General features: G+C 36.7%; 1 protein-coding gene across 1 annotated transcript; it reads right to left on the bottom strand.

Moving 5' to 3' along the window:
- Positions 1-3,922: 3,922 nt before the first annotated feature.
- On the bottom strand, positions 3,923-14,816 carry MARCOL (MARCO like). Its single transcript, XM_066276787.1, has 5 exons — positions 14,768-14,816; positions 12,259-13,112; positions 6,903-7,190; positions 4,991-5,018; positions 3,923-4,014 (listed from the first exon to the last, which is right to left on the bottom strand). The coding sequence occupies exons 1-5, from the start codon at positions 14,814-14,816 to the stop codon at positions 3,923-3,925; spliced, it is 1,311 nt and encodes a 436-aa protein (XP_066132884.1).
- Positions 14,817-26,747: the final 11,931 nt, after the last annotated feature.

Raw genomic sequence — 26,747 nt, 5'->3', positions numbered from 1 at the left:
GCACTTTATTGCCTCATGTTATATTATTTGCCTTTAAGAAGGTGCGGTATGAAAAGTATGTTTTGAAATTTTCTTTGTTTTATATATTTTTTATTTTAAAATTAAATTTAATGGGATGACATTGATCAACAAGAGTACATAGGGTTTCAGTGAACACCTCTATAGCATTTAAGCTGTTGATTGTGTTGTGTGCTCATCACCCAAAGTCAAATCATTTTCTGTCACTGTATATTTGTTGCTCTTTTCCTCCCTCTCCCTACCCTCTCCCCCTGGTAACTATTTTACTTTTATCTGCGCCCATGAGTCTCAGTTTTATATCCCACCTATGTGGGATATATATTTGTCTTTCTTTATTCCCCTATCCTAGTGGTCGGCAAACTCAGTAGTCAACAGAGCCAAATACCAACAGTACAACGATTGAAATTTCTTTTGAGAGCCAAATTTTTTAAACTTAAACTATATAGGTAGGTACATTCCTTATCGAGGGAGCGTCCGCATGTGGTATTTTGTGGAAGAGCCACATTCAAAGGGCCAAAGAGCCACATGTGGCTTGCGGGCCGCAGTTTGCCAACCAGGGGTCTATCCCAGACCCCCTTTCCCTGGTAACCACTACACTTTTATCTATGTTCACAAATCTTAGTTATATATCTGTTGTAGTAATTAAATATATAGAAATATAGAAAAACAAGAAAAATATATAAAAGTAATTAAGATATAATATTAAAATCAATTAAGGAAGTGAAATAAAGTTACACCATCTGGATAGGAATTAATATAGTGTGTACAAATATGATAAACAGACTCTGACTTTCCAGCAGGGCCCAGTTAATGTGTGAGTGAAGTTATATTTAGATAAGAAGTGGCTTGATGTTATAACTCTGTAAGTTAATATAAACAAGAAGCTTCCCTAGGAAGACCTTAAAAGCGGCTTGATGTAACATTTCAGTAGATTAACATAAAAAGGGTTCCCTTCAAGGAACTCCCAAAAAAGGTGGTTTGAGGTAATAATCCTATAGATTGACACCTGTTAGAAGAAGTTGTAGGCCAGAAAAGGTACTAAAGCTAAGGGGACCCCCTGCTGCGGTAGTTGCCCAGACTCCAGCATGAACTTGGACTGTCTCCATGCCGCTCTGAGTTCTGACCAAAGACAGCCGAGAGGAGCACACCAACGGGGCTCCCTTAAGCTGTACCCAGGCATATCAAAAGGATTTGTGAGTAATTAATTGCCTGTGTGATTCTTGCAACTAACTTGTGTGTCAGTTGTGTCTTTCATCTGGTGGTGTCTTTTCCCTTAGTGCCGGCACAGGTAAGTAGAATCCTCATAGGCACCTCAAGAGTAGTCTCGAAGAGGCTGCCAGCCCTGCTGATAAGCAAGAGTGTCTCACTGCACGAGGAAGTCGAATCAGGGACGCCTGATGAACGTAGAGCTTGGGCTCTACTGGGACAATATCCCACCTATGTGTGAAATCATTCCGTTTTTTTTTGTTTGTTTGTTTTTTTGTATTTTTCTGAAGCTGGAAACGGGGAGAGACAGTCAGACAGACTCCCGCATGTGCCCGACCAGGATCCACCCGGCACGCCCACCAGGGGCGATGCTCTGCCCACCAGGGGACGATGCTCTGCCCCTCTGGGGCGTCGCTCTGCCGCGACCAGAGCCACTCTAGCGCCTGGGGCAGAGGCCAAGGAGCCATCCCCAGCACCCGGGCCATCTTTGCTCCAATGGAGCCTTGGCTGCGGGAGGGGAAGAGAGAGACAGAGAGGAAGGAGGGGGTGGGGGTGGAGAAGCAAATGGGCGCTTCTCCTATGTGCCCTGGCCGGGAATCAAACCTGGGTCCCCCGCATGCCAGGCTGACGCTCTACCACTGAGCCAACTGGCCAGGGCCTCATTCAGTTTTTAAACAGGGAAGGGAAATTCTTATTCACTTTGTATTTCAAAAAGTATGTTAAGGCTCTACACATTTGTTAGTCTTCATAGAAATATGAGTTAGGAATAATTAAGTCCATTTTGTAAGAAGGAACTAAGATTTAGGACTTTAAATATACTAAAATATGCTATTGTGGTAATAAAAATAAATTTCACTAAACAGGATTGCTCTTTTTATGAGATTAGGCAGTTAGGCTACGCAAAATCAGTTTCTATGGTGATAAGCTGATGCCTTTGCCTAAATTGGGAAATCTGAATGTGGGTACATACAACCTCATTGTCTGATTGAAAAGAAGAATAAGAAAAGCCCTATAGAGCCTCATTAATTAGTATACTGAATTTTAATTATCCAGATAAATACATCAGTTATCTTTTTCCTCTATACCCATACCATAGTATGGCTCACTTCTTTCTGTCCCTCTCTTAGTCTGGAACAGGATTTATCTTGAGAACTCTGACAATTCTATACATACCAGAAGGCTTAATTACCAAACCTGTCTTTGGACGTCACACTTACTGATTTTACTTCTAGAAACTGTTTTCCACTTGACTAGGCCTACAGTAGATACTCCTTCATGATCTATCTGGCTTCCTGAATGTTATTATTTCTCTTCCTTTCTAGTCTAATAAGACCTTTAAGGAATCAAGATAGTAGAAATTTACTGTACTAGAGAGTTTCTGGGCGAAAAGAGAAGTGATAGATATTTAGTCTACTGAATGTGTGTTTGGATGGCAAGTGTGAGACTGAGGTACATTGCACATTTTTAAACATTAATCGTGTTGTGTGGTTGCTGACATACTTGGATACTTGAAAATGTTCCAATATTAATTTTTACATCTTTTCAATCTTCTATTTTTTATCAAAATACCTACTATAGCATATCAAAACACCCTACTATAGCAATGATGTATACAATTAAAATAAATATACATATATTTGAGAAGTACATTATAATATACTTTTACCATGTTCTAATATAAAAAATACTTGCTGACAACTGATCTTTGGTTTAGTCCTATGCTGTATTGTGGAGGCAAGTTTAATGAAATTCAGAGAAAAGAACTCGAATGAATGACAGGTATGACAAAGGAAGATCTAGAGACTAACATCCTAATATTCAGGATTATCAGTTTTCTATCTTTCCCTTGCTTCAAATGTCATGTCTCTATATATGATGTAATGCCTGAAATTAAGATATAATACTGTATTAAGTCCTACATTGACATCTCCGAGCCTTACAGGGCCCCAAAGACCTAACAATGAGTTCCCATGCTCCCTCCAGACATAACTCATATCCAGGATCACTGTAACTCATTTCCTAAAACATACTTCCAATCAATCACCCTTGATAAAATACATAAAATAAAACGAATCAAAATTTGTGGGATGAAGCAAAACCAGTTTTAGAGGAAATTTTATGGTATTAAACATGTAAGAAAAATAAAAGAGAGATGTCAAATCAACAACCTAAGCGTCTATCTTACCAAAAAAATAAAAGTGAAGCCTAAAGCAAGCAGAACAAAAGAAATAATTAAAAGTAGGAGAGATATCAATGTAATTTAAAATAAGAAAATCATTGAGAAAATCATTGAAAACAAAGCTGTTCCTTTAAAAAAAGATGAATAAAACTGAAAATGCTCTTGGTCAGACTAAACAAACAAACAAACAAAAAGACAAAGAAAAATAAGAAAGAAGTATCTTAACTACTGATCATTAAGAAATTAATAGGACAATTGAAATTATCTAAAACAAACAAGTCTATGCACAGGAATTTGTTTATTTTAACAAAATGGATCTATTCTTTCAGAGACAATTATCAAAAATCACACAAGGAGAAATAGATAACTGAAATTCTCCTATACCTATTAAGTAATTGACTCAGTAATTACTGTCTTTCCCCATGTATAAGATGCTCCCATGTATAAGATGCACCTTAATATGGGGGCCCAAATTTGAGAAAAAAATAATGTATTATATAAAGTTATTGAACTCAAGTTTTATTCATCATAAAATTCATACAACTCCTCATCACTGTCAAAACTCTCATCCATTAGCTTGTCCTCATCTCTTTCTGATGACCAATCACTGTCTTCAACAATGAGCACAAAACAAGCATGAAAAAGTGGGAAATGCAAGTACAAAATCTACAACCACTATGTAAGATGCACCCAGTTTTTAGACTCCAAATTTTTCAAATAAAGGTGAGTCTTATACATGGGGAAATACAGTACTAACTTTTCAAAAAGGAAGCACTAGGCCCAGATGGTTTCACTGATAAATTCTTCCAAATTTTAAAACAGAAATAACACCATTTCCTCATAATCTCTTTCAAACAATAGAAGCAGAGAGAACACTTTTATGAAGCCAGCATTTCCTTAATACCAAAACCAGACAAACATATTACAAGAAAGGAACAGAACAATATCTCTCATAACCATAGATGCAAACATTCTCAACAATATATTAGCAAACTGATTCCAACACTATATAAAACATTGTACAGTATAACCAACTTTGCTATATTATAGATATGAAAGACTAGTTCAACATTCAAAAATCAATCAGCTAGGAGTTAAAGGATAAAAGTATATGATTATATCAATTTATAGATATAAACAACTCATTATAACAACTCTTTGTAAACTAGAAGAAGAAAGTAATTTCCTTAACTTGATACAGAACACCTATAAAAAGAACGACCACTAATGAGAGACTGGACATACCAATAATATCAGTAATGAGGCAATGACGCCCTCTCTCATCACTGCTATTCAACATCTTACTGAAATATCTAGCTAGTGCAATAATAGAAGGAAAATACATTTTTAAAATAAAGATTGGAAAAGAAGAAATAAAACTATTAACAGCAGGTGACGTGATTTAGCAATGCTGAAAATCCCCCAAAATATACACAAAAAAATCCCAGAAGTAGTGTGTACAATTGCAGGAAACAAGGTCAATACACAAAGTCAACTGCATTCTTCTACACCAGCAATGAGCAATTGAACTTGAAAATTTAAAAGAACAAGGCCATTTATAATAGTACCAAAAAATGTGGGTATTACCTAACAATAGATGTATAAGATCTGTTTTCTGAAATTTACAAAAAAAAAATCAAAGGGGATCTCATTAAATAGAGGGATATACCTTGTTTATTTATGGGCATATTCAATATTGTTAAAATCTCAATTCTTCCCAATCTGATCTGTACATTCCATGTGATCCCAATCAAAACCATGGTAAGTGATTTTTGTAGATATCTACAACCTGATTCTAAGGATTATATAGAAAGCCAAATGCCTGGAATAACACAATAATAAACAAGTAAAATAAAGTTATAGTGCTCACACTACCCAATATTAAGTTTTACTTTAAAGCTGCCTTATCCAAAATAGGGTGACACTGGTGAAATAATAAGCGTATACTTTAATGGAACATAATAAAATGCCCAAGGCAACTGCCAAACGATCTGGGGCCAGTTCACAACTAGTGAAAGATTGACAGATCGTTTATACTGGTGTTGCCTCACTCCAAGTGAGGATTCTAAGTATGCCTTGTTTTGTAAACTCCCGGCCTCTGGCCTAAGCTTACCCCTGTTGCTATGCAAACTGGACTGCCACCATTACTGGATTAGAGAAGCTGAGTACCATGCACAGATACACTCATCAAATAGCTAGTGACCAGAGGTTTCATTTCAAAGGTCATGAAATGCAAGACTGGACAAAGAAACATTCAAGCAGCAGGGTTAATAAAAAGAATGGAATATTAAAACAGCAGATTAAATTATAAACAGTTAAAACCACCTTCCCCAGGTGGACTAAAGGACCATCCCAGGCTTTAATACATTTGAATGATCAATCAGTAGGGCCTATTACCTCCAGATGCCAGATTCTAGACCGCTGCCAAGACGCCCAATACCGTAAAGGTGGAAACTTCTCAGGAGACACCCATCGCCCTGACTCTCACCATAGATCAATGTGCTATGGTACTTGAGGACACCAGGCCTATCATGCCTAGGAAAGGCATTACCTACTGGAATTTGCAATAGATGTCCCACTGAGATAGATGAGTTACTTCACCCCCCAGGGGGCCTCCTCAATCTCCACAGGGGTTTTGTCCTGTACACTGGACCTAATAAAACACACTATGCCTGGAATGGCATATTAAAGACATGATAAAATTTGCATCTTCAAGGGACAGAGAAAGCATGTGAGTTTTCTCCTGCGAGTTTTGGGGTACCTTTCTTTACTACCAGAAGTATGCCGTTACTATTTAAAATGTCCCTCTTGTGTATTAGGGGTTGGACAGCATGGGGGCTCTTCGCCCGTTTTATTCTCAATCACCATAACATCATCCCCTCTGTCCCGGGATTCCACCTCTTAGTGACTTAATTAGGTTTGTCACAAAGCAGTACTTTAATCCATGGCAATCTGTGCCCTCCTACTTTGTAAAATGGCGTGCTAGAGCCTGCAGTTTACCATCTTGTTTTCCCACCTTGTCGAACCCTGAATCCAGCAGAGCAGCGGGCAAAGGCACCTCCTTGTCTAACATTCTTCCAGCTTTCTAACTTGAGTTTCTGTCTCTAGTTGGGCATGTTGGCCAACCCACTGCAGAAGCCTTTCTTTTCCCTTCTTTGCTACAGTGTACCACGCAGCACTTTTTAAAACAGAAGCATAAAGCAGCCGGCATTTGGGGTGCAGCGGTACTCACATGGCGTCAGCAGTATCTAACACACAGACTGTCCCTCCCCACATAGACAGAGGTCTATGGCCAATTTGGGACTTTCCCCACAGAGGCCTCTTTGCCAAGACCCAGTCCTTTGGTCTCCTAGTTGGCTAGACAATGGCTGGTCTGCAACCTTAGAGATCCCTGACTGAAACCTGAAATTGGCCTGGTTCCCTGAGGGTCAGGAGAGACCGGAGAGAGGCAAACCCTCCGTATCAGCTGTAGCGGGTTGATTAAAGCAAAGGAACTTACTAGCTTGGCCTTGGGTGCCCACAGGCCGAGAAGATGTCTGTCATCCCGAGTGCCAGAATCTGAAAAGTTTGCATGGAGGCCTGAGCCGGGCTTAGACGCACACACGCGCATGCGCACGCACACGCACACGCACACGTACACAGCCCAGGAGGTGTCACATGTTGCTTGCTCCGAGCTGCGTCTGGAAAGTGGCTCCAGCTCTGTGAATGTTGGGCGGAACCACGGAGAGAGGAATGAATGTTCCAAGGTCAAAGGCGAGGTGAGGAGCCTCCAACGGCCCAGGTCCAGCTAATGGTCAATCGGCCATCATGTCCTCTTTGTTTTATTTTAAAGGGATACTGTTTTATTTGAAAGGAGTAGTGTTGTCTTTAAAAGAGATAATACAGAAAGGTGGGAAGAAGAATTATCTTAATTTTATCATCCAGAGGCAACCATTTTTAATGTTTTGGTTTATTCTGTTCTATTCATTATTCATCTTTTCAAAAAAGTTTTTGACAGTGGGATAAGTACACACATTTTATGTATTTATGAGACTGCCATCTTATAAAAGTAATGAAACCACCCACTAGAATGGCTGCAATTAAAAAGAGAGTCCTAATAAATATGGGTGAGGATTATGATAGAACTGAAACTGGAGGAGTTCATCCATTGGAAATGTTAGCAGGTATATCCTCTTTGTAAAAGAGTTTGGCTGGGTCTTTAAAAGTTCAACATAAAATTACCATAGGACCCATCCATTTGACTCCTAGGCATTTATCCAAGAGAAGGAAAACATATGTCCATTACAACATTATATACTGCCCACAAAAATTAGGGGATATTTCATAATGAATATGAAGTGATAAAAAAAAAAGCATCTGATTTTTTTTATTAAACAAGAACATCAGAAAAGCAAACAAGTCAAAGAAAGTTGTTCGATTATGCAAATGAAGTGCAAACTCAATTAACATGATTGAATAGCAAGTGACATATCAAATGCTTTTTTTAATCACTTTATATTCATTTTGAAATATCCCCTAATTTTTGTGAACTGTATATAAAAGCCATTATTGATATTTCAGCAGAGATTCAGGGCAGGAGAGATTGCCAATCAATTACAGTAGACTATAAGATTTGTGTGTGTGTGTGTGTGTGGGGGGGGGTTGTTGTTGTTTTTTATTAGCCAGTAAAGGGAATGTTAGATGTATGAATTAAAAGTTTAATTAAGAAAAAAAAAAAGGAATATGTTATTCAACTTCCACCAGAGGTAAGGTAATGTGACTATGTCTTTAACAATACAAGTATTAAAAGACAAAGGAAGAAAATATGAGAAAGAAGAGCCATGTTGTCTCCCCAGTATTAGTGACCCATACATTGTGAGCAAAGAAACCCATCACTTCAGGCAGTAACAGGACAGAGCTACCTGAATTTGACCTAAGCATGTAAAACACCTACTAAGACTTGGATGCAACCTCTCCCAGGTCACTGAATAAAATAGGCTTTTTGGGTTTTTTTGAAACTTTATATTGTTGAAAACAAAATTTTTTAAGTTCACATTCCCCAATTTTTCAAAGTAGTCTGAAGTCTTCTAGTCTATCTCCTATCTCAGAAGAGACCAAATTTGTTTGGTGTCATACACCATGCTTCAAAAATGCCTCAAGCAATGATCAATACAATGTACTTGCGTCAGATCAGGGTACAGTTGTATTGACCTGGGGACAGGAACAAGAAAACTCTAAAATGATTCCTTTCAGGGATCCATTCAGATAAATACATTAAAATTATACATTTTGATATCTGTAGATATCTATCTGTGTCCTTGTAGCCATTTAAGAATCTTTGAACTTCCTTAAAATCTTCGAAAGCTTTGGACACCCTTAAGAAAAAAGGACACAGAAAATTTATTTTGCATTATGGTTCCAGGATCTTCTGAAGCCAATCAATGCATCCTTAAAAATCTTAAGCCACTTTCATATCAAGTGACTTAGAAACACCTGGAATGTGATTTAAAACTGTATCAGAAACACCTGGAATGTCATTTAAAACTGTAGTTTGTTACAAGAGACCTACAGCATAAGTATTTCTAAAGTGGGGAATACTTTTTTTCTTTTAATGTGTAATCCTGAGATTTTTATATGCATTAGGGTTTACAAATTACTACTATAGGTCCTGAAGTATTAGTCACGTCAGCACTTTGGGAACAGGTAGGTCATAGACACAAGGTTTGGAGAAGTCTAGAAAATAAACAATTCCAGAAATCAGAAGCAACTCTGGAACTGACTTTATTCACAATGGAACAAACTTGAAAATACTGCAAGATCCATCCTATCCATTAGACTCTTATTAACCTCAGTAGCACTCCCAGGGAAATCCATTGTTTAAAGAGAATTGAAAGTGAACTTTGAGGTTCCAGGGAATTTGGTTGCTTTGAATGCCTAGCACTTTCCTTCATGAGCCAGATTCAGTATTCCATCACTCAACCTGAAAAAAAGATAATGAGAGAAGTCAAGGGCCAAGTAATTGTGGCATCACCATAGAGAGGAAATGTGATTATTTAAAAATCACATGGGAAAAAGCAGACCCAGGCTCTGGCTCGCCTAGTTCATATGGACTTCTCTGAGAATTTGTGAACTTTGTGCTAGTCCTTCCTTGTTCCTGGGCCAGGTGCCTTATCTATAAAACAAGAGATTGGGTACTTAACTTTCTGGGTTTTTAACTCTTAACTTTTATGACTGTAGGGAACACTTGTCTTTAACATTTATTTACTTCTGCAATAATGATTTACCCAGTACTTAATAAACTAGGGAACTATCAAAAACAAGAGAGGTGTGATTTTACCTTATTCCTATCTTTGTAGATGAACATTCATTTATTTTGAAAGCTGAGATATCTAACTCTTTCTTAGCTGCATATTCTAATGTTAATCAGTCTTATAACCACCTTATTTCTTGTAGGTAAAGTGTAATTCTTAAAGGTTGGCATGGCTCACCAAATCCAACCTTTAATGTTGTTATTTAAGTTTAAAATACATTTTAGTAGTTTACACTTAGGAATCTGCAGAATTCTAAGTCTCCTTTATCCTCAAATAGATTTTATTGGTTTACTGTCTTCTATTGGAAAAAAAAATGAGAGCTTCATGGAAGCAGGAAATTCTCTGTATTTTGCTCATCATCTTACCTCCAGTACTTAGAACAATGCGTGGCACACAGGGGATGTTTAATGAATATTTGATAAACGAATGACTCAATAATAAATTTAGTACTTTGACTTGAAAATCTCAATATAACACATGCCCTCAGGACAAATACCCAAGGCACTGATGAGAGGAAACTATAAAGACATAGAGAAAAATGTTCTTTATTCCCTTTGATTAGAATAGTGCTTTCTGATTCAAAGAAATATCAATTCCTCTTACCTTTTTGCTTCATTAAATACACAGTGGTTACCATAGGTTCTTCCATCAGAACCACAGACTGGGTTGTAGATAGAGTGACATCTTGTCTTTCCATTTGGGTCTTGGTTGCTGCCCTTGCTAGTCTGCAATAATGTGAAAGACCATTGGATAAATATGGGGACTTAATTTAATTCTGATATTGTAAGCCAACACATATTTATTGCTCATTAACTATTGATTTAGCTTTATATTAAACCAATCATTTCATTGAGCCTTTGTATTTTTATTTAATTCATGCAACAATATGAAAGAAGAATATAATCTACCTCATTGTATAGTCATAAACATACAGTATATTTAAGCAACAAACCCAAAACCTCATACAGACTAAATATCTAAGCTAGGATTCACACCTAAATTATCTGACTCTTTATTACCTGTCAGAATGCCTCTACTTTAATCCTTTGTAGACAAACCTTCCCCTACCTGAGAAACAATAATTAGGGAAAAGTCATGCTGGCAAATACAAAACACATATCATCATAATTTACTAAACCATACTTCTTTCTCATTCCATGAAAGAAAATGAGGCAGGAGGTAGGCTTATGCAGAGTTAATTAAGGAGTACCTGAAACATTTACTCAAAATCAAATTACAGAACAACAGAAGCCTATGAATTTAAATAAGCAGATAGGAACAGAAACACTAAGTGCAATGGTGAGTTTCAATAGGAAGCTTAGTCTTCTTAGAGCCAAAGAAAATGAGCAAATACCTTGATTTTTTCCCATTGCTTTAGAGTTTACCATCCTTTTCATATCAATCCATTACTTTTATTCCCATATACTCTGATAAGTGACAATCTATAAACATTCAGAAACCTCTGGTGTTGGAATGAAGGTCTGGATGGCAGGAATGTCCTTGAAAGATTACTACTTCATGCCAACCAAGACATAAAGGCCAAGAGGAACAGGCAGCTTTATTTTGAAAGGGAGTGGAGGAGTGACCAGGTATGAGATAAAAAATGAAATTTCATTAGGATAATGAAATGGACATAGTACTCTAGAAAACTCTTTTGGATGTATTACATGATGTGTCCAGAGTCATTGTTAAGTGGAATTAGGAGGCAGGCAGTTGGGAGAGAGAATGGCAAGTGAAGGCACTCACAGCAGAACTCAGAAGGCAATCCAGATGTCAAGGATATGCACCTGTTTGCATGAAGGCTCCCAAGCATCAGGCATTTATCTACTTATCTGACAAATAGTTCAAGAAAACCCATTCTATGCCTCTGTTATTCTAGGATTTGGGGATATAGGTTTGGAAAGAAATGGTACTTTCTTTAAAGAGTTTGTGCTAACTGAATAGACAGTCAATGACAAAGCAATAAGGTACATGCCATAGTAAAGGCTATCATTACTAGTAGAAATCCACTTATAGAAAATCAAATGACTCTGTACAATGCCTATAAGTGAGCGAGAGTGGCATGACATGTTTGATCATGTCCAATCATGGACATGGGGTTCAACCTTGAAAACTCTTAAATGTCAAGCTCAGGGGTTTGGATTTTATTTTCTAGGTAGTGTGGCACCACTAAAGAGCTTTCTGCACAAGAGTGATAGATCAGATCAGATTTGTGATTTAGAAATATCATCTGAATGGTTTGTAGATTATGGATGGCATGGAAATGAGCATAAAAGTTAAATCTGATGGAAATAGGGCTCAATTAATGAGGATTTGAACTAGTTCAGTATAGGTAGAAAGGCTTGAGTGGAAAAAGTAGGAAATGAGAGATGGAATGGAAGACCATGATGCTCACTAATGATCATATGTATACAGAAATAACCACTTCCAAATCCACTCTCCTTTTGTTGAATCAGTATCATTGCAAAGTGTTTGTTGTTTGTACAGTGTATTCTGTTATCACTTCAAAACTTGGAAAATAGAATGGCTGAGATAAATTAACTGAGGAAAACAAAGAACACAAACCTGACTCTCCATATTGCCATGCGAAGAGTTGTCTGCATTTTTTCTTTCTTCTTGATTGGAAAAAGACTTTGGTTTTCTTTGTTGGCTAGATGATACTGGCTTTCCTTGCAGGCTAATAGATCCTGGCTCTCCTTGCTGACCAGAAGATCCTGGCTCTCCTTGCTGACCAGAAGATCCTAGCTTCCCTTGCTGACCAGACGATCCTGGCTCTCCTTGCTGACCAGAGGATCCTGGCTTTCCTTGCTGACCAGAAGATCCTGGCTTTCCTTGCTGACCAGAAGATCCTGGCTTCCCTTGCTGACCAGAAGATCCTGGCTTCCCTTGCTGACCAGAAGATCCTGGCTCTCCTTGCTGACCAGAAGATCCTGGCTTCCCTTGCTGGCCAGAAGATCCTGGCTTTCCTTGCTGGCCAGAAGATCCTGGCTTCCCTTGCTGACCAGAAGATCCTGGCTTCCCTTGCTGACCAGAAGATCCTGGCTTTCCTTGCTGGCCAGAAGATCCTGGCTTCACTTGCTGGCTAGAAGATCCTGGTTTTCCTTGCTCATTAGAAATTTCTGAGCTACCTTTTTGGTTAGATTCTCCTGAATTCCCTTGCAGACCGCCAAGCTGATTTAAAACTCCTGGCTTCCCTTGCTGATTAAAACTCCCTGGTTTCGCCAGCCGGTTAGAATACCCTGGTTGTCCTCGCAGAATGAAGATCCCTGGGATTTTTTGTGTGTTGCTATCACCTTGCTCATTAGATTCTTTTTGTCCTCCTCCAGGGTTAGCTTCGTTTTTTCTCTCTAAGGTAACTGCAGGTTCTGGACTCTCTTCTGGTTTATTAACACTTGTTTTCAAAGTCTGGGTTGAAGACACTGGAATGATACCATAAGTACAAAAATAAAATAAAGTTATTTAACTACAAGATTTTAAAATTAACAGCATTCATCTCAAGATATAGTATGCATTGATTTTTTTTAACCAAACCTCAAGACAGAATATTCCCAGTACTTCTCATAATTTGAATATTTTATTTCTTCTATTTTCTTCTTGACCACATTGCATGGTTTCCTAAAAGGATAGAGTCAGGAAAGTGTACCCCATTTCTAAATCAGAGTCCGAACTGTGAAAAAGATAGCTAAGACATTACGATGTGATTTAACCATTTTTTGAAGTTTAAATTCTGTAAAATAATTATCTTCAGTTTTTGTTCTATATTTTTCTCTTCTGATTTTATAAACTCTAAATGCTTATCACTGTTGAATATTATAATAGGCATTCCTGATTCCTTACTCTTCTTTGCCCTTTAAATACATAGAACCACTATATCTGATATCAGTGTACTTTCTTCCAGCAACAAATGCGTGCTCAATACATACTAAATTATATCTAGCCATGAACTGAAATACACAGGAGATATGGTGCCTGCCATCATGAAACATACACATTTTAGTAAGAGATGTTACCTGTATACTTGTCCCCCTGTGAAACACATAATATATTTTTTCTTCCCTTCTCTCATCTTATCGTTTAGATTTATATGCCAATTTCTTAACTTTATTACTTTGACAGCATCCTAAATTGCATTTTCGTTCAACTTTTCTTACATCTAATCCATTTTCAATATCACTTCAGACTGATATTTCTTAAAAGAATGTACTCAACCATCTGAAACAACCACAATGTTTCCAATGCGGAGAGCACCACTATTTCTTGTGTTCCAGCTATAAGCAGCTGAACAGGTCATTGGCACTTCCTTTCATTATTTCTTCTCACTAGGTATGAGAAAAGAATGGTCAAGCAGGAAGTCATAATTTGGAGATAAATTCAAATAGGTTTTATATATCTTAATTTATTGTCTTGAGAAATGTATTATTTGTGTCATTTAATATCTTAAGAAATTCACATTGCTGGCTGGAAATTTACATCTCTGCAAACAGACAGCCTAACTGTATTAAGGTAAGGAATAGAGAGAAGTATATTAAGTGATAGGCAGTGAAGAACAAAAGTCATGATGGCTAATGCTAGTATGCATGTGATTCCTATTACAACCTGTAGGAATGTATAATTATTTCCATTCTGCAAATAAGAGACCTGACACTAAAATGAGTTAAGTAAGTTACCCCAAAGAACATAAATAGAAAATTGAAAAGCCAGGATTTTAACCCTTTTCTATTGATCCTACAGCCCTGGATCGTCACCCCAAACCATATCCTTTATGGAACATCAACTAGAGTATCTGCAAACTCTTATAATCCTTTCAGACTGAATTTTCTGTTCAGTCTAATGTGTTGCTTTTCCCATTCCCTTGCCTCTGTTTCTCTTCCGGCACACCTACCTACCCACTGTTGTCTCACAGATCACTGTTTTTATACCCCTGGTCTGTATGTTGCCTGAAATTACCTTCTGCCATTACTCTGTCTGATAGATGCTCCCGTTTTTAAAATTCCTGACCAAGTAGTATTAAGTCACTGAACATTTCTATTTCTTTACTTTGGAAAGAAAAGTCATTGAATGTAACTTTTCTTACCTGCAAACATGGCCAAGAACATGAAGGGAAGGAAAATGAAAGCCTTCATGTTACAGCCAGTTGTTTTCAGTCTCAGTTAGGATGGATGGAACTAGGGGCAACTCTTCAGTAGATACGCTCTGAATGAAGCACGTTGATCACCACCATGTTATATATTTGAAAAATTCTCCACCCTAATTGCTAAACATGGTCATCATGTTAAAAAAAAAATTACAGAGTAAGTGGAAGGTGTTGCTTTTTTGAGTGGATCATCATTTTTAAAATGAGCTTCACGCCCCAACTCCTATAAATATCTAAATTTTAATACGCTTCTATCAGACATGTTCCATGCAGAAAAAAATTAAAATGATGAAACCCATCTGGGAAAGTAAATTCACTGTTCACTTTTTTAATTGTTAGAGAAGTTACCTTTCAATCAGTACTTTTATTGACCCTGCAAATTTATATGTCCACAACAGACATTCCCATGACCTTTACTTGCAGATAAATTATGTGCCAATTATTTACCACAAATTATATTTTAAAAGCAAGTAAAACCGCATTGAGTATTGGTCATTAGTAAGTGATGAATACATCCAGTGGGGAAATATGATGGGTAATGCAGGTTTATGAGAATAAAACAGGAGACAATAGATTTCATGTTTGAGAGTAACATTACACGCTTGGCCATCTTGCCTTGGGCTATTATGCCAAACAGAAGCTCATGTGAAAACCACCTTGGAATATTTAGTCAGTCATAAACTCAATATTATAAAACACTAGAATATTGTGTTCAAGATTGGCTGCCCATATAAGAAAAACTTTAATTAATTGAAGCATGTCCAAATGAAAATGACCTTGATAAAGTGAGGTCTGGAGACCATATAGCAGACAGTTTGTTGATAGCAGTAAGAAATATAAACTTGAATAAAGACAGACTTTGGAGTGATATTGACATTGCATTGATCATCTGAAAGGCATTAGTATGGAGAAGGAAGATAGAATTTGATCTGCGTATTTTTGGATGACAGAATTCGTCCCAACAGAAGTGCAGAGTAAACATGTTTGAATTCTAAAGAAACTTTCAGCTTAGGGAAGGGTGATGATGAGCAAGGTGATTCTTATAATCCTTCCAATTCTAAGGTTCTCAGATTTAGAGGTTCTGGATAGTGTTTGATTTTCACATTAGCTTATTTGGAAGGGCAATTTTAAAAATGATAAATGATTTCTTTTCACTAAGTCAACAATTTTAAGGCATCAAAAAAGATAAATTAAAAAATTTTTATACTTATAAGAAAACTCTTTTCCCCTACATAATTATTTTCTGTGCTGACTGGAATTCATGTGAATATATATATATATCCCAAATAATATACCCCATATCATAGACCTCACAGAATTTACCTTATAGAATGTGAATGCATATATATACATTTTTATTTTTATTTATTTAGTTATTTAATGAAAGGAGAAGAGGCAGAAACAGACTCCTACCTGTGCTCAACCAGGATCCACCCATCTGGGTGTTACTTCATTGCTCAGCAACCAAGCTCTTCTTAATGCCTAAGGTGAAGGCCATGGAGCCATCCTCAGTGCTCAGGGCCAAATCGCTCCAATCAAACCATGGCTACAGGAGAAGAGGGAGGAGAGAGAGAGAGAGAGAGTGAGAGAGAGAGAGAAGAAAAATAGGAGAGGTACAGAAGTAGATAGGTGCTTCTCCTGTGTGCCCTGACTGGAATGAACCCAGGACATCCACATGCCAGACAACGCTCTACCACTGAACCAACTGGCCAGGGCCTATATATATATTTTTAAAGATCAAACAATATTTACCAAAATTTCATTACAAAAAGTTTCAAAATACAGGTTGAAGAAATTGTTTTCAAAGCACAAGTTGAAAGAATTTTACAGTGACAACTCAAATATACACCACCAGGATTCTTTCAATGAATATTTTGCTACATTTGTTCTACTACACATTGGTCAAAATGGGTAAATACGATGCCAGTTCATTTTGCATCCAGAAATGCATCTATATCACTCAATGTAGTACATTCCCAAATATCAACAGATAGACCACAATAGCTGCATTTGCATTTTTTTCAAGACAATATTTTTGTAAGTACTTAACGCCACCATCTTTTCTCAGCCAGGCTTCTTTCCTAGCTTTAGTGTTATTTTACTTCAAAACAGCACATATAAATAACGAACGTGGCTGAGTTCCTTGTACGTGAGGATATCGCAGTGAGAAGATGAAGTCTCCTGGAGCCTCTGCCCTGAGGTCTCAGAGATGGCCACCATGTGTAGTTAAAGGTATTGTTGCATTGAGTAAAGGAAAGGCATTTTCTCTTTACGGGCTGGTTCTCTGAACCCTTCCGAAGGGCCTTTTTAAATCATTGCTTTTATTCCTCTAATCCTCTTAAATGATGTACTGATTTCTCCTTTCAAGGGAATTCTTCCATCTTTAGAATTGTCTTCCATTATTACCTTCCTTTACATTTGAGAGTAAGGTAAAAATTCTATCTTGGAGTAGGCCCCATAAATGCTTACCACAGCCACATATTAGAAAAAGGGAGAGGCTGTTTCATGTATCTTGGCATGGGATTCTAGGTCAAGGCTATTCTTTCACAGTCATCATGTTTGGATGGAAAATAACAACAGTAATGAAGTCAAATAACCCTGAAGTGTTTTTTCTCCCCTCTTTTTTAGCTAACCGATTTTATGTAAGTTACTCTATCTCTCTCTCCCTCTGTCTTTCTTTCTAATTCCCTTTCTTCTTATTTCTAAAATTATGATAATACCCCACTGAAACAGTCAAATTTTGCTAAGTGTTTCATGGTTTGGCAGGAAGAGTTCATACCTGCAATTTAATCACCTGGGTTTCTGATTGTGAACTATTTTATAGCATCCCATATCCAGTTACCTGATTCAATCTCAACAAGCCATTTGTGGCCTGACCTGTGGTGGCACAGTGGATAAAGCATCGACCTGGAAATGCTGAGGTCACCAGTTCGAAACCCTGGACTTGCCTGGTCAAGGCACATATGGGAGTTGATGCTTCTAGCTCCTCCCCACTTCTCTCTCTCTGTCTCTCCTCGCTCTCCCTCTGTCTCTCCCTCTTCTCTCTAAAATGAATAAATTAAAAAAATTTAAAAAAAAACAAGCAATTTGTCATGCAGCTAAAGGGTAGGGAACTTTGAACTCCCTATTTGCTTTCTCCTGCTGAATACTTTACCCACTCTGTTTCCTTTCAATGCCTCCTGGGGGAGATGGGAAGCACATGTGAAGTCTGGTTCTTTGAACCTCAGGAGGTGTGAGAAGAATGAGCATAGTAAAAGAAGACATCAGCTACATAGCATTCATTAGACTATTCAGACAGAGACATAAATAGGTTGAACTGAATTCAGCAGACAAATTGAATGTTTGGTCCGGCCTTTTAAATTTAATTCATATTGCATGGAAGACAATGCCTCTTAAATTCAGTGTCACGTTGCTAGTACTGTCAGAGGGAGACTTGCCAGTTGGTTCCCAAGTCTCATTACATACTTCACAATCCTACTAAGAAAGAAGCCAAAGGTCAAGCACAAGATAACGTCTACCTAACTTATGGCCCATTGTCATTTTTGAGTTGACTAACTTATTTGATCATTTCACCTGATTTTCACCCTCGTGGTGGCATTAGTGTCAGAACATGGAGTCCTGGTAGAGGGCAGGTGCTTGAGAGAGGATGTTGGGTAACTTTTTTCTGCTTTGGAGTAAATTCATTTAGCACACAAAATTTCAATGCAAACTGGCATTGAACTATATTTAATTTCATCATTATTTATTGAAATGATGCATATATCTGAAACACATTAAAATGGTCTATTAAGGTTAGCTATTGTTATTACATTCATATTAGCATTTGAGATTAGAAACTTGACCTCTGCCACCTTCATTTAGTTGAATATACAGATGGTGTCAAGAGAACAATGCAGTATTAACTAGAGCATAATTATAATAGTCATGGACTAAATTGGTTATAATAAGCATCTGTTGACTTATTACTGAAACTTTCATTATGTGGAAATCTTTAATGTGCAAGTTTGCAAATCCTAAGGAAAAAAATCTGCAATATAATCTCTTTCTCACCCCCAAATTAACCTCCTTATCACCACCTCATAAATAATGGCAGTGTCTTTTTTTTTTAACTTATCTTCATATTTAAGGGAAAACAAGTTATATAAATTTGTCCCATGTTGGTTATCAGATTTATTATTTTTAGCCATTCAAGTCCAGGTGCCCTGAAAACTCTTTTCTCAAACCTTATGTCTAGTCACCCTCCATGATGCTCGCTCATAATCAGTCTGACAATTGTATTATAAAGGTAACAGTGTATTTTTTGAATATTGTTTATAAAGATCAACACCATCAACAAGAAAAAAAATCACTGAAATTCCAAAAGTAATGTCAAAGCTTGAACTTGATTCCTAGTCAGTATTTACTCTTCCATGTATCTGTTTGCTGGATAATGGTTATTGAGTATAAATGGCCACCATGAGTATATGTGACCATTTAAATCCGGGACCAGATCCAATACAGGCAACCAAAGACATTTGGTGCCAATATGTACTTGAGACTGCTTTCTATACTCTTTTCTTAGAAGGCTCAGAGAACTTGAAATTGTGAGCTCAAGTTATGTGGGACCTCATAATCCTTATGTCTGAAAGAAGGAAAACATTGTCCAAGGACATAAAGCTTGTCAGTTCTCATATCATCTCTGTCACACTCATTTCCTGATTCGCTGGTCTTTTCCTAATATTTTATTTCCAATTTATATGCTCTATATGAAAAATAACTAATATTTATTAAACGCTTATCCACGACCAGACACTGTGCCAACTGAATTATGTGAAATGATCTCATTCAATTCTTAAAACAACTTATTATATATCTACATTTCTCCAATAAGAAAACAGAGACTAATGTCACAGAATTATATTTGACAGAATCTGTATTTGAAATTTTATCTCTTTATTATACTTTAAAAAGCCACTTGTCTGTATTTGAACCTAAACAATGCAAAAAACACTTCACCTATATCAGGTACTACCCACCATGATGCAATATGACATTTCAAGGTGTTTTGGGGACTCCTTAGATATTTTATAATTAGCATCACAGGTGTAGTAAGCACACAACTCAAATTTTCAGGTGTATCTCCTTTGCTTTCCACGGGGACCTCAGAGCACTTTGGCACTAACTGTTAATAGTCCATGAAAGAATGTTGCCACCATTCCCACACAGAGACAGTCGGCCTGAGTTTGAATTCTGTCTCCACCTCTTGTTAACTTGGTGACTGGTCACAATTTTCTATGCTTCAAGTTCCCCTTATGTAAGATAAATACAATAATAATGCCTCTCTCCTTGGGCTGTTGTGAAATTAATGAGTTAATATATGTAAAGCCCTTAGAACAATGTCTGGCACATAAAAATACTAGAAAACACAATGAATGTTAGCTGTTATTATTTTTTGTTTAGATTCATAATTTAATCACTAATATAAGCTGACAATATTGGAACAAGCGATTTTAAATAAAGCTTGCAAAGACTGCTAATGAATATCTACTGAAAGAAGGTAAATCTAGGAATATTTGAAGAAAGAGAATGTAAAAGGAAGAGTGCAAGTTGTGTGTGTGTGTGTGTGTGTGTGTGTGTGTGTGTGTTTGATTTGGAAGCCATGTTTTTGTATGTGGTTTCAAAGTGGAAAGAAAACTTGGTGGAAATGCTAGAAGCCAATACTAACTCATTATAAAGAAATTGTTCTTATTGATGGAGTGGGCTGCTCCTTTAAATTATGAATTTTCCAAAAGCAAGAGTACTGAATGAGATGCTCAAGTCTCTTGTGTCTTGAAGTAAAGATACAAACCTTAAATGCCACCAAGAACCAGGAGCTAATGTGAGGAAGTGACGCTGACCCTGGGGCACTGTGAATGACTCAGAAATTCACCAGTGATTGGTTATTAAGAAATAGGAGAACTGTGTAAGCAGATCTTCTCCTTTTTCAAGAGATTCTAGAAATCCAGTTTATTTCATGTGAACTTTTCCAGTTTTTAAATATTGGCATCTAACTGAAAATAAGTAAGTTTATGAGTTAATGAACCACCCCTAAGCCACAGCTAACGTATTTATCATTGGTTACAGCCCTCTGCTTTGAAACACTATGTTAAAGCAGATAATATTTAAAAAGCCCTGTCTGTGTTCTGATCTTAGTTTTCATATTTCTGCATACTTAATTTGGGACTTGGGAAAAAATTTTCTGAAAGATAACCGTTTTTCACAATGTTTCTGGTTTGGGGGAGTTTTGGGAGATTTTGTTTTGTTTTCTTTTTATTTTATTTATTTATTTTTATTATTAATTTTAATGGGGTGACATTGATAGATCAGAGTACATATGTTCAGAGAAAACATCTCAGGTTATTTTGACATTTGATTATGTTGCATACCCATTACCAAAGTCAAATTGTCTTTCGTCACCTTCTATCTGGTTTTCTTTGTGTCCCTCCCCTCCCCCCTTCCCCCCCTCCCCCCCGTTAGCCACCACACTCTTGTCCATGTCTCTGAGTCTCATTTTTATGTCCCACCTATGTATGGAATCATATATTGTTTTCTGCTTAGACTATTACTCCCTCTTTTTTTACCTGAAACTTTTCCTATGTCATGGATCAGTTAAATACCATCCCTTCTCTAAAGTCTTCTCTTAATGCACTTCAATTATTTTCTGTAATTCTTAGCAGAAAAGCCAAATGCTTGAGTTTGGCTCGCAAGGCTCTTTATGAACTGGCTCCTCTATCCCTTGATCATGTCAAGCTTACTTCCATTTCAGGGTTTCGCATTTTGTATTTTATTGTTTATATGTTTGGGGTTCTCCTTGCTTAGAACACTCTTCCTCTTCCTCCAAATTTTTTTCTGCTTGAATTCTTTTTCAGCTCTCATTATTCTATTCAAAGTGACCAATTTTAAATAAACCCTCTCTTCACACTGTACCAGTTTTCTTTATTATATGTCTCAATTTTGTTTCTTTTATAAAACTATTCATAATTGAAAATATATTTGAAAATATTTATTCCTGTGCACCCACTAAAGCAGTGCTCCTGTTTGCTCTGTGCTTGCAGTGGGATTTGGTATATCATAAACATCGAATAATTATTTGTGCAATTAATAAATTGAATACTTATGCACTGGAATGTTTTTAAATTTTTATTTATTGATTTTAGAGAAAAGAGAGTGAAAGTTGGGGGAAAGAGTAGAGTGGGAAACATTTGCTTCACATGTGTGCCTTGACCGGACAAGCCTGGGGTTTCAAACTGGTGAGTTCAGCATTCCAAGACCACACTTTATCCACTGCGCCACCACAGGTCAGGGCCACTGGGATGCTTTTAACTGGGAGCATATAAAGCTATATTATATTTGTCTCCAAATTGTCTAATACATTCTGATGATGCTCAGCTTTTTTATTAGTTTTTAGATTTCTAAGCATCCACATGTCAATAAATCTATACTTCTAAGCTTTTTCCCCCACTTACCACCATAGAAAATGATAATATTTTATATAGTACACTGTAGTAAACCGATAAAGCCAGGACAACTAGATTAAAGGCTTTAGCTATTCCACAACCTATTTACCTGCCCTGATGACTGAAGTGACCAAAATTTAGTCTCATTTGTTAACTTATTTGTCTCTGCATACAAGTTGAGACTCTAAACCAGGATCAGTGTGTCCCTTGGGGAAAATACTTCTGAAACATAACATGTACCAAAGAATGCTAATTTGTGTCAGATGCTGCATGTTTTATTGGTTGGAGCTTTATTATCCTTGACATCATCTTCATAAATTGTGAGAATCAAAAGAGAGAACTGAATGAAGAATTCTGGATGCGATAACTGTGGTGATATACTATGGCTTGCCTTTGACTTAAATTTTTTATCATTTCACCAAGCAGTTGGTCTAACTCAGTGGTCCCCAACCTTTTTTGGGCCACAGACTGGTTTAATGTCAGAAAATATTTTCATGGGCCACAGCCTGGTTTAATGTCAGAAAATATTTTCACGGACCAGCCTTTAGGGTGGGATGGATAAATGTATCACGTGACTGAGACAAGCGTCAAGAGTGAGTCTTAGACAGATGTAACAGAGGGAATCTGGTCATTTTTAAAAAATAAAACATCGTTCAGACTTAAATATAAATAAAACAGAAACAATGTAAGTTATTTATTTTTTCTCTGTGGACCAGTACCAAATGGCCCACGGACCGATACTGGTCTGTGGCCCAGGGGTTGGGGACCGCTGGTCTAACTCAAAGGTGTCTCCATTTTTACCTGAGAAGAACATCAAGGGAGAAATTCTGCCAAGATAACTTTATTGAAATGGCTCTCTTTTATGCACAATTACTGGTGAGAAATACATTGCGATGGAGGTTGGGTATAAAGGAATAAATCTTCTGATGCCAAAGGCAAACTGAAGGCACTTCCAACATCGCAGCATCGGAGGAATCAACATTTCCCATCATGTTTGAAACCAAGATTTCCATTTCTTTCCCTGAAAGAAAGAAGATGGTGCTCAGAATGAAGTACAGTGGAAATGGGTGAACTGGAAAAGTGTCCTAACACATTCTAGGTTTGTTTGGGAATAATATTGCTTTATTTTAAATAAGAATTATATGTAAAATACTTAGCATAACAGAGGCTTAATAAATAATTTCCCTGACTCATGCCCCATTGACCCAAATTAAGGATGCTGTCCCAATATCTGCTTCAATGTGCTTACATAGCTGCTTTGCAGAATTCACAGCGACTGTTGTAAGTTTGCCCATCAGTACCACACACAGGTTTTTGGATCTTGGGACAAGGTTTTCCATCTGTAGCTGTTTTTTCATAGTTGCTGCAAAAAGCCTATGATTTAAATGAAGTTCTTGCTTTTATTTCATGATCAGTGCCATTGACATCATTAGCTCTCTCAAGGAATAAAAAATATATCTGCTAATTGTATGCTTAGGAATTCTTTGGAAAGCTCTTATCACAACTAAAATATAGGCTGAAAATAAAAATAAGTAAAAATCACATGTAGTCCTAGCACCCAGAGATATCCTCCATTAGAATTTGTTTTTTTCGTTTCTTTTCTATGCATTGTTATTTCCACTAGATAACATTAAAAATAGCCACACTGTATATATGTTTCACTTATTTTTTATTTCTTACCTTTTCTATACCATTATGCATGTTCAGAAAAGAGTGATTTTATGCTGCAATATTTCACCATAAAGATGTGAAACAATTTATTTTATTAAAACCCTATTGTTGGCCCTGGCCGGTTGGCTCAGCGGTAGAGCATCGGCCTAGCGTGTGGAGGACCCGGGTTCGATTCCGGCCAGGGCACACAGGAGAAGCGCCCATTTGCTTCTCCACCCCTCCGCCGCGCTTTCCACTCTGTCTCTCTCGTCCCCTCCCGCAGCCAAGGCTCGATTGGAGCAAAGATGGCCCGGGCGCTGGGGATGGCTCTGTGGCCTCTGCCTCAGGCGCTAGAGTTGCTCTGGTCGCACCATGGCGACGCCCAGGATGGGCAGAGCATCGCCCCCTGGTGGGCAGAGCTTCGCCCCTGGTGGGCGTGCCGGGTGGATCCCGGTCGGGCGCATGCGGGAGTCTGTCTGACTGTCTCTCCCTGTTTCCAGCTTCAGAAAAATGAAAAAAAAAAAAAAAAAAAAAAAAAAAAAAAAAACCCTATTGTTGTTAAGTTTCTTTTCTTTCTTTCTTTTTTTTTTACATCAACTGTCTGGGGTGACCATTTTATACATAAAATGCTTGTGTACTTTCTGATTATTTTCTTAAGGTATGTTTTTATGAGAAGAATTGCTGTCTTAAAGGTTATGACTTTTAAGGCTTCCAATACTGATTGCCAAATTGCTTTATCGTTAGTGTATACCTGAGAATGAACTCCTTATCACTTTCTAGAGCTTTTGGAGAAATTTGTCTATACTCCTCAGCACAGCTCAAGCATCTTGAGTTAATATGCCATATCTCATTTATCTCTTTGTCCAATTTTGAGACAGGGTCTGCTAAAAGTCAAATGTTGAAAAGCCTTTATTGAATGAATGGGAAGAGAAGTTAAGTGGCTTGTGCAAGATCCCATAGTTATTAAGTTGTAAAACCAGGATTCAAACAAGGACAATTTAACTCTAAATTCTATTTTCTTAGCCCTTAAACTACTCTGACCATGCAGAAACCCAGTAATTTAGCCAAACTGGTTGATTAATAACATTTTTAAACACTTTGCTTTTTCCTAACACTATACTCTTCTTTCCGAATGACCTTTAGGCAAAATGGATTGCTTTGGTTTCCAAATGCCTACAAACTTATGATCTGACACCAAATGTAAATAGTGCAAAGCTGTTGGCTTTCATTTATTTATTTTTCTTGGGATGCAAATTTCTTAAAGAAGGGATAATAAAAGATGTATAATTATAGTTCTATCACTGACCTGTTAATTAACTATCTAGCTCTCTATCTACTAGTTGTATAAATAATGTATGTTTATAATAGAACCTTTAGAAATACAGCTTAGTACAAGAGTTATTTATTTGAATCATTCATAATTCATCTTTCAACATATGCACTATTAACAAGGTTGTATATATCCTCCCTGATATTTTCTATGTTTAAATATTTTAAAACAATCATCACCCAAGGAATAGCATTTTATAAAATGCTTTTTAAACTTGAAATATACTTTCAATATTTTTCTGTCTCATAGTTACTTTATGTTGTACAAATTATTAAGCAATCCCCCACTTGGAAACATTTGGCTTATTGCCATGTTTTGGCTAATGTAAGCAATACTGTCAAGAATATCTGTATACGTTCATTTTTTGTACATCTTCAATTCTTTCCTTAGGATGCATTTCTAGAAATAAAATTTTTGTGTTTAAATTTTCATTTCTAAAGATTTTGATGCAATTATCAAGTCAAAAGTCAAGGATATATATTTTTTTCATATTTCTATGTCCTGTAGGCCTGGAACATAATAGATTCTCAATTAAATTTGGTGCATTATGAGATGAATACAAGCATTACTATCAATTATAAAATTAAATAAAGTCTGTTCCTCAGAATAGAGGACAAAGCTTTCAGTCCCCATCTCTTCTATTTTTCTTTCTCACTCTGATTTTAACCAAATAAAGTTTGCATTAATCTGGTATCACACTTATTTGTTGAGTTTTTACTTTTTATTTAATCAAAGGACATTTCTTTGAAAAGTAATAAAGCCAACTTTCTAATTTTGTAAGTGGAAACTTCCTTTTGGAAGACATTCTTCCAACATCTCACAGGACATGGTGACAGAGTTAGAACTAGAACTTAGATCTGTCATTGCATTGTGATTTTCCAGATTGTTTCTTATTCTTATTTATCTATCACAATGATGATTGGAAACCATTGCTCCAAGGACCTACTTTTGAATATCAAGTCCCTCCTCTCAAGAAATTTCTATTCACATTATATAAATATATCTGCTTGCAGATTAGTTGGCATTAAAAGCATTATAGCAATAATGGACTTTATAAAGTTGAAGTTATATTTCTTTGCAATAATTTTAAAAATATATTTCTAGATTTAAAAATAAAAGTTCAACAAGAAAATATAACTTCCTCTGCCACCTAGAATATCATTTTCCTCATATAGTAGAGATGGAACAAAATATAACTATTATGAATCTCCGCCATGCATGAGAAAAATCAGAGTTAAGTACACTGTCATTAACCCTAACAGCATGACTTTTTTCTTGTATCAAGAATTTGATTTGTTACCTTTATGTTTTCTGTAGTCACCACATGAGATAAAAGACATTGAGCATGAACTTCTTGGTTGTATCAAAACAGATTAAAAATGGGGATTTAAGTGGAATTTTTAGTCCTGCCAATTGGTAAGATAGCTCTGAAAAAATCTAAAAATTTAGTTTGATGTCACAAGGT

This window comes from Saccopteryx bilineata, chromosome 4 (assembly GCF_036850765.1).
Source record: "Saccopteryx bilineata isolate mSacBil1 chromosome 4, mSacBil1_pri_phased_curated, whole genome shotgun sequence".
NCBI lineage: Eukaryota > Metazoa > Chordata > Mammalia > Chiroptera > Emballonuridae > Saccopteryx > Saccopteryx bilineata.
The sequence above is the reverse complement of the archived record's forward strand: the minus strand, read 5'-3'. Positions and strand labels throughout refer to the sequence as shown.

What these genes read in the sequence shown, in the direction of transcription:
- MARCOL (XM_066276787.1), bottom strand. Translation starts at nt 14,816, where the DNA reads ATGAAGGCTTTCATTTTCCTTCCCTTCATGTTCTTGGCCATGTTTGCA. An exon ending in GGGCACCCAAGGCCAAGCTA is followed by an intron (nt 5,019 to 6,902) that starts GTAAGTTCCTTT and finishes TGTAAATTTCAG; the next exon opens with AAAACAGATCTTATACATCT. An exon ending in TCTTATACATCTATTGTTAG is followed by an intron (nt 4,015 to 4,990) that starts GTAATACCCACA and finishes TCATTGTTGAAG; the next exon opens with ACAGTGATTGGTCATCAGAA.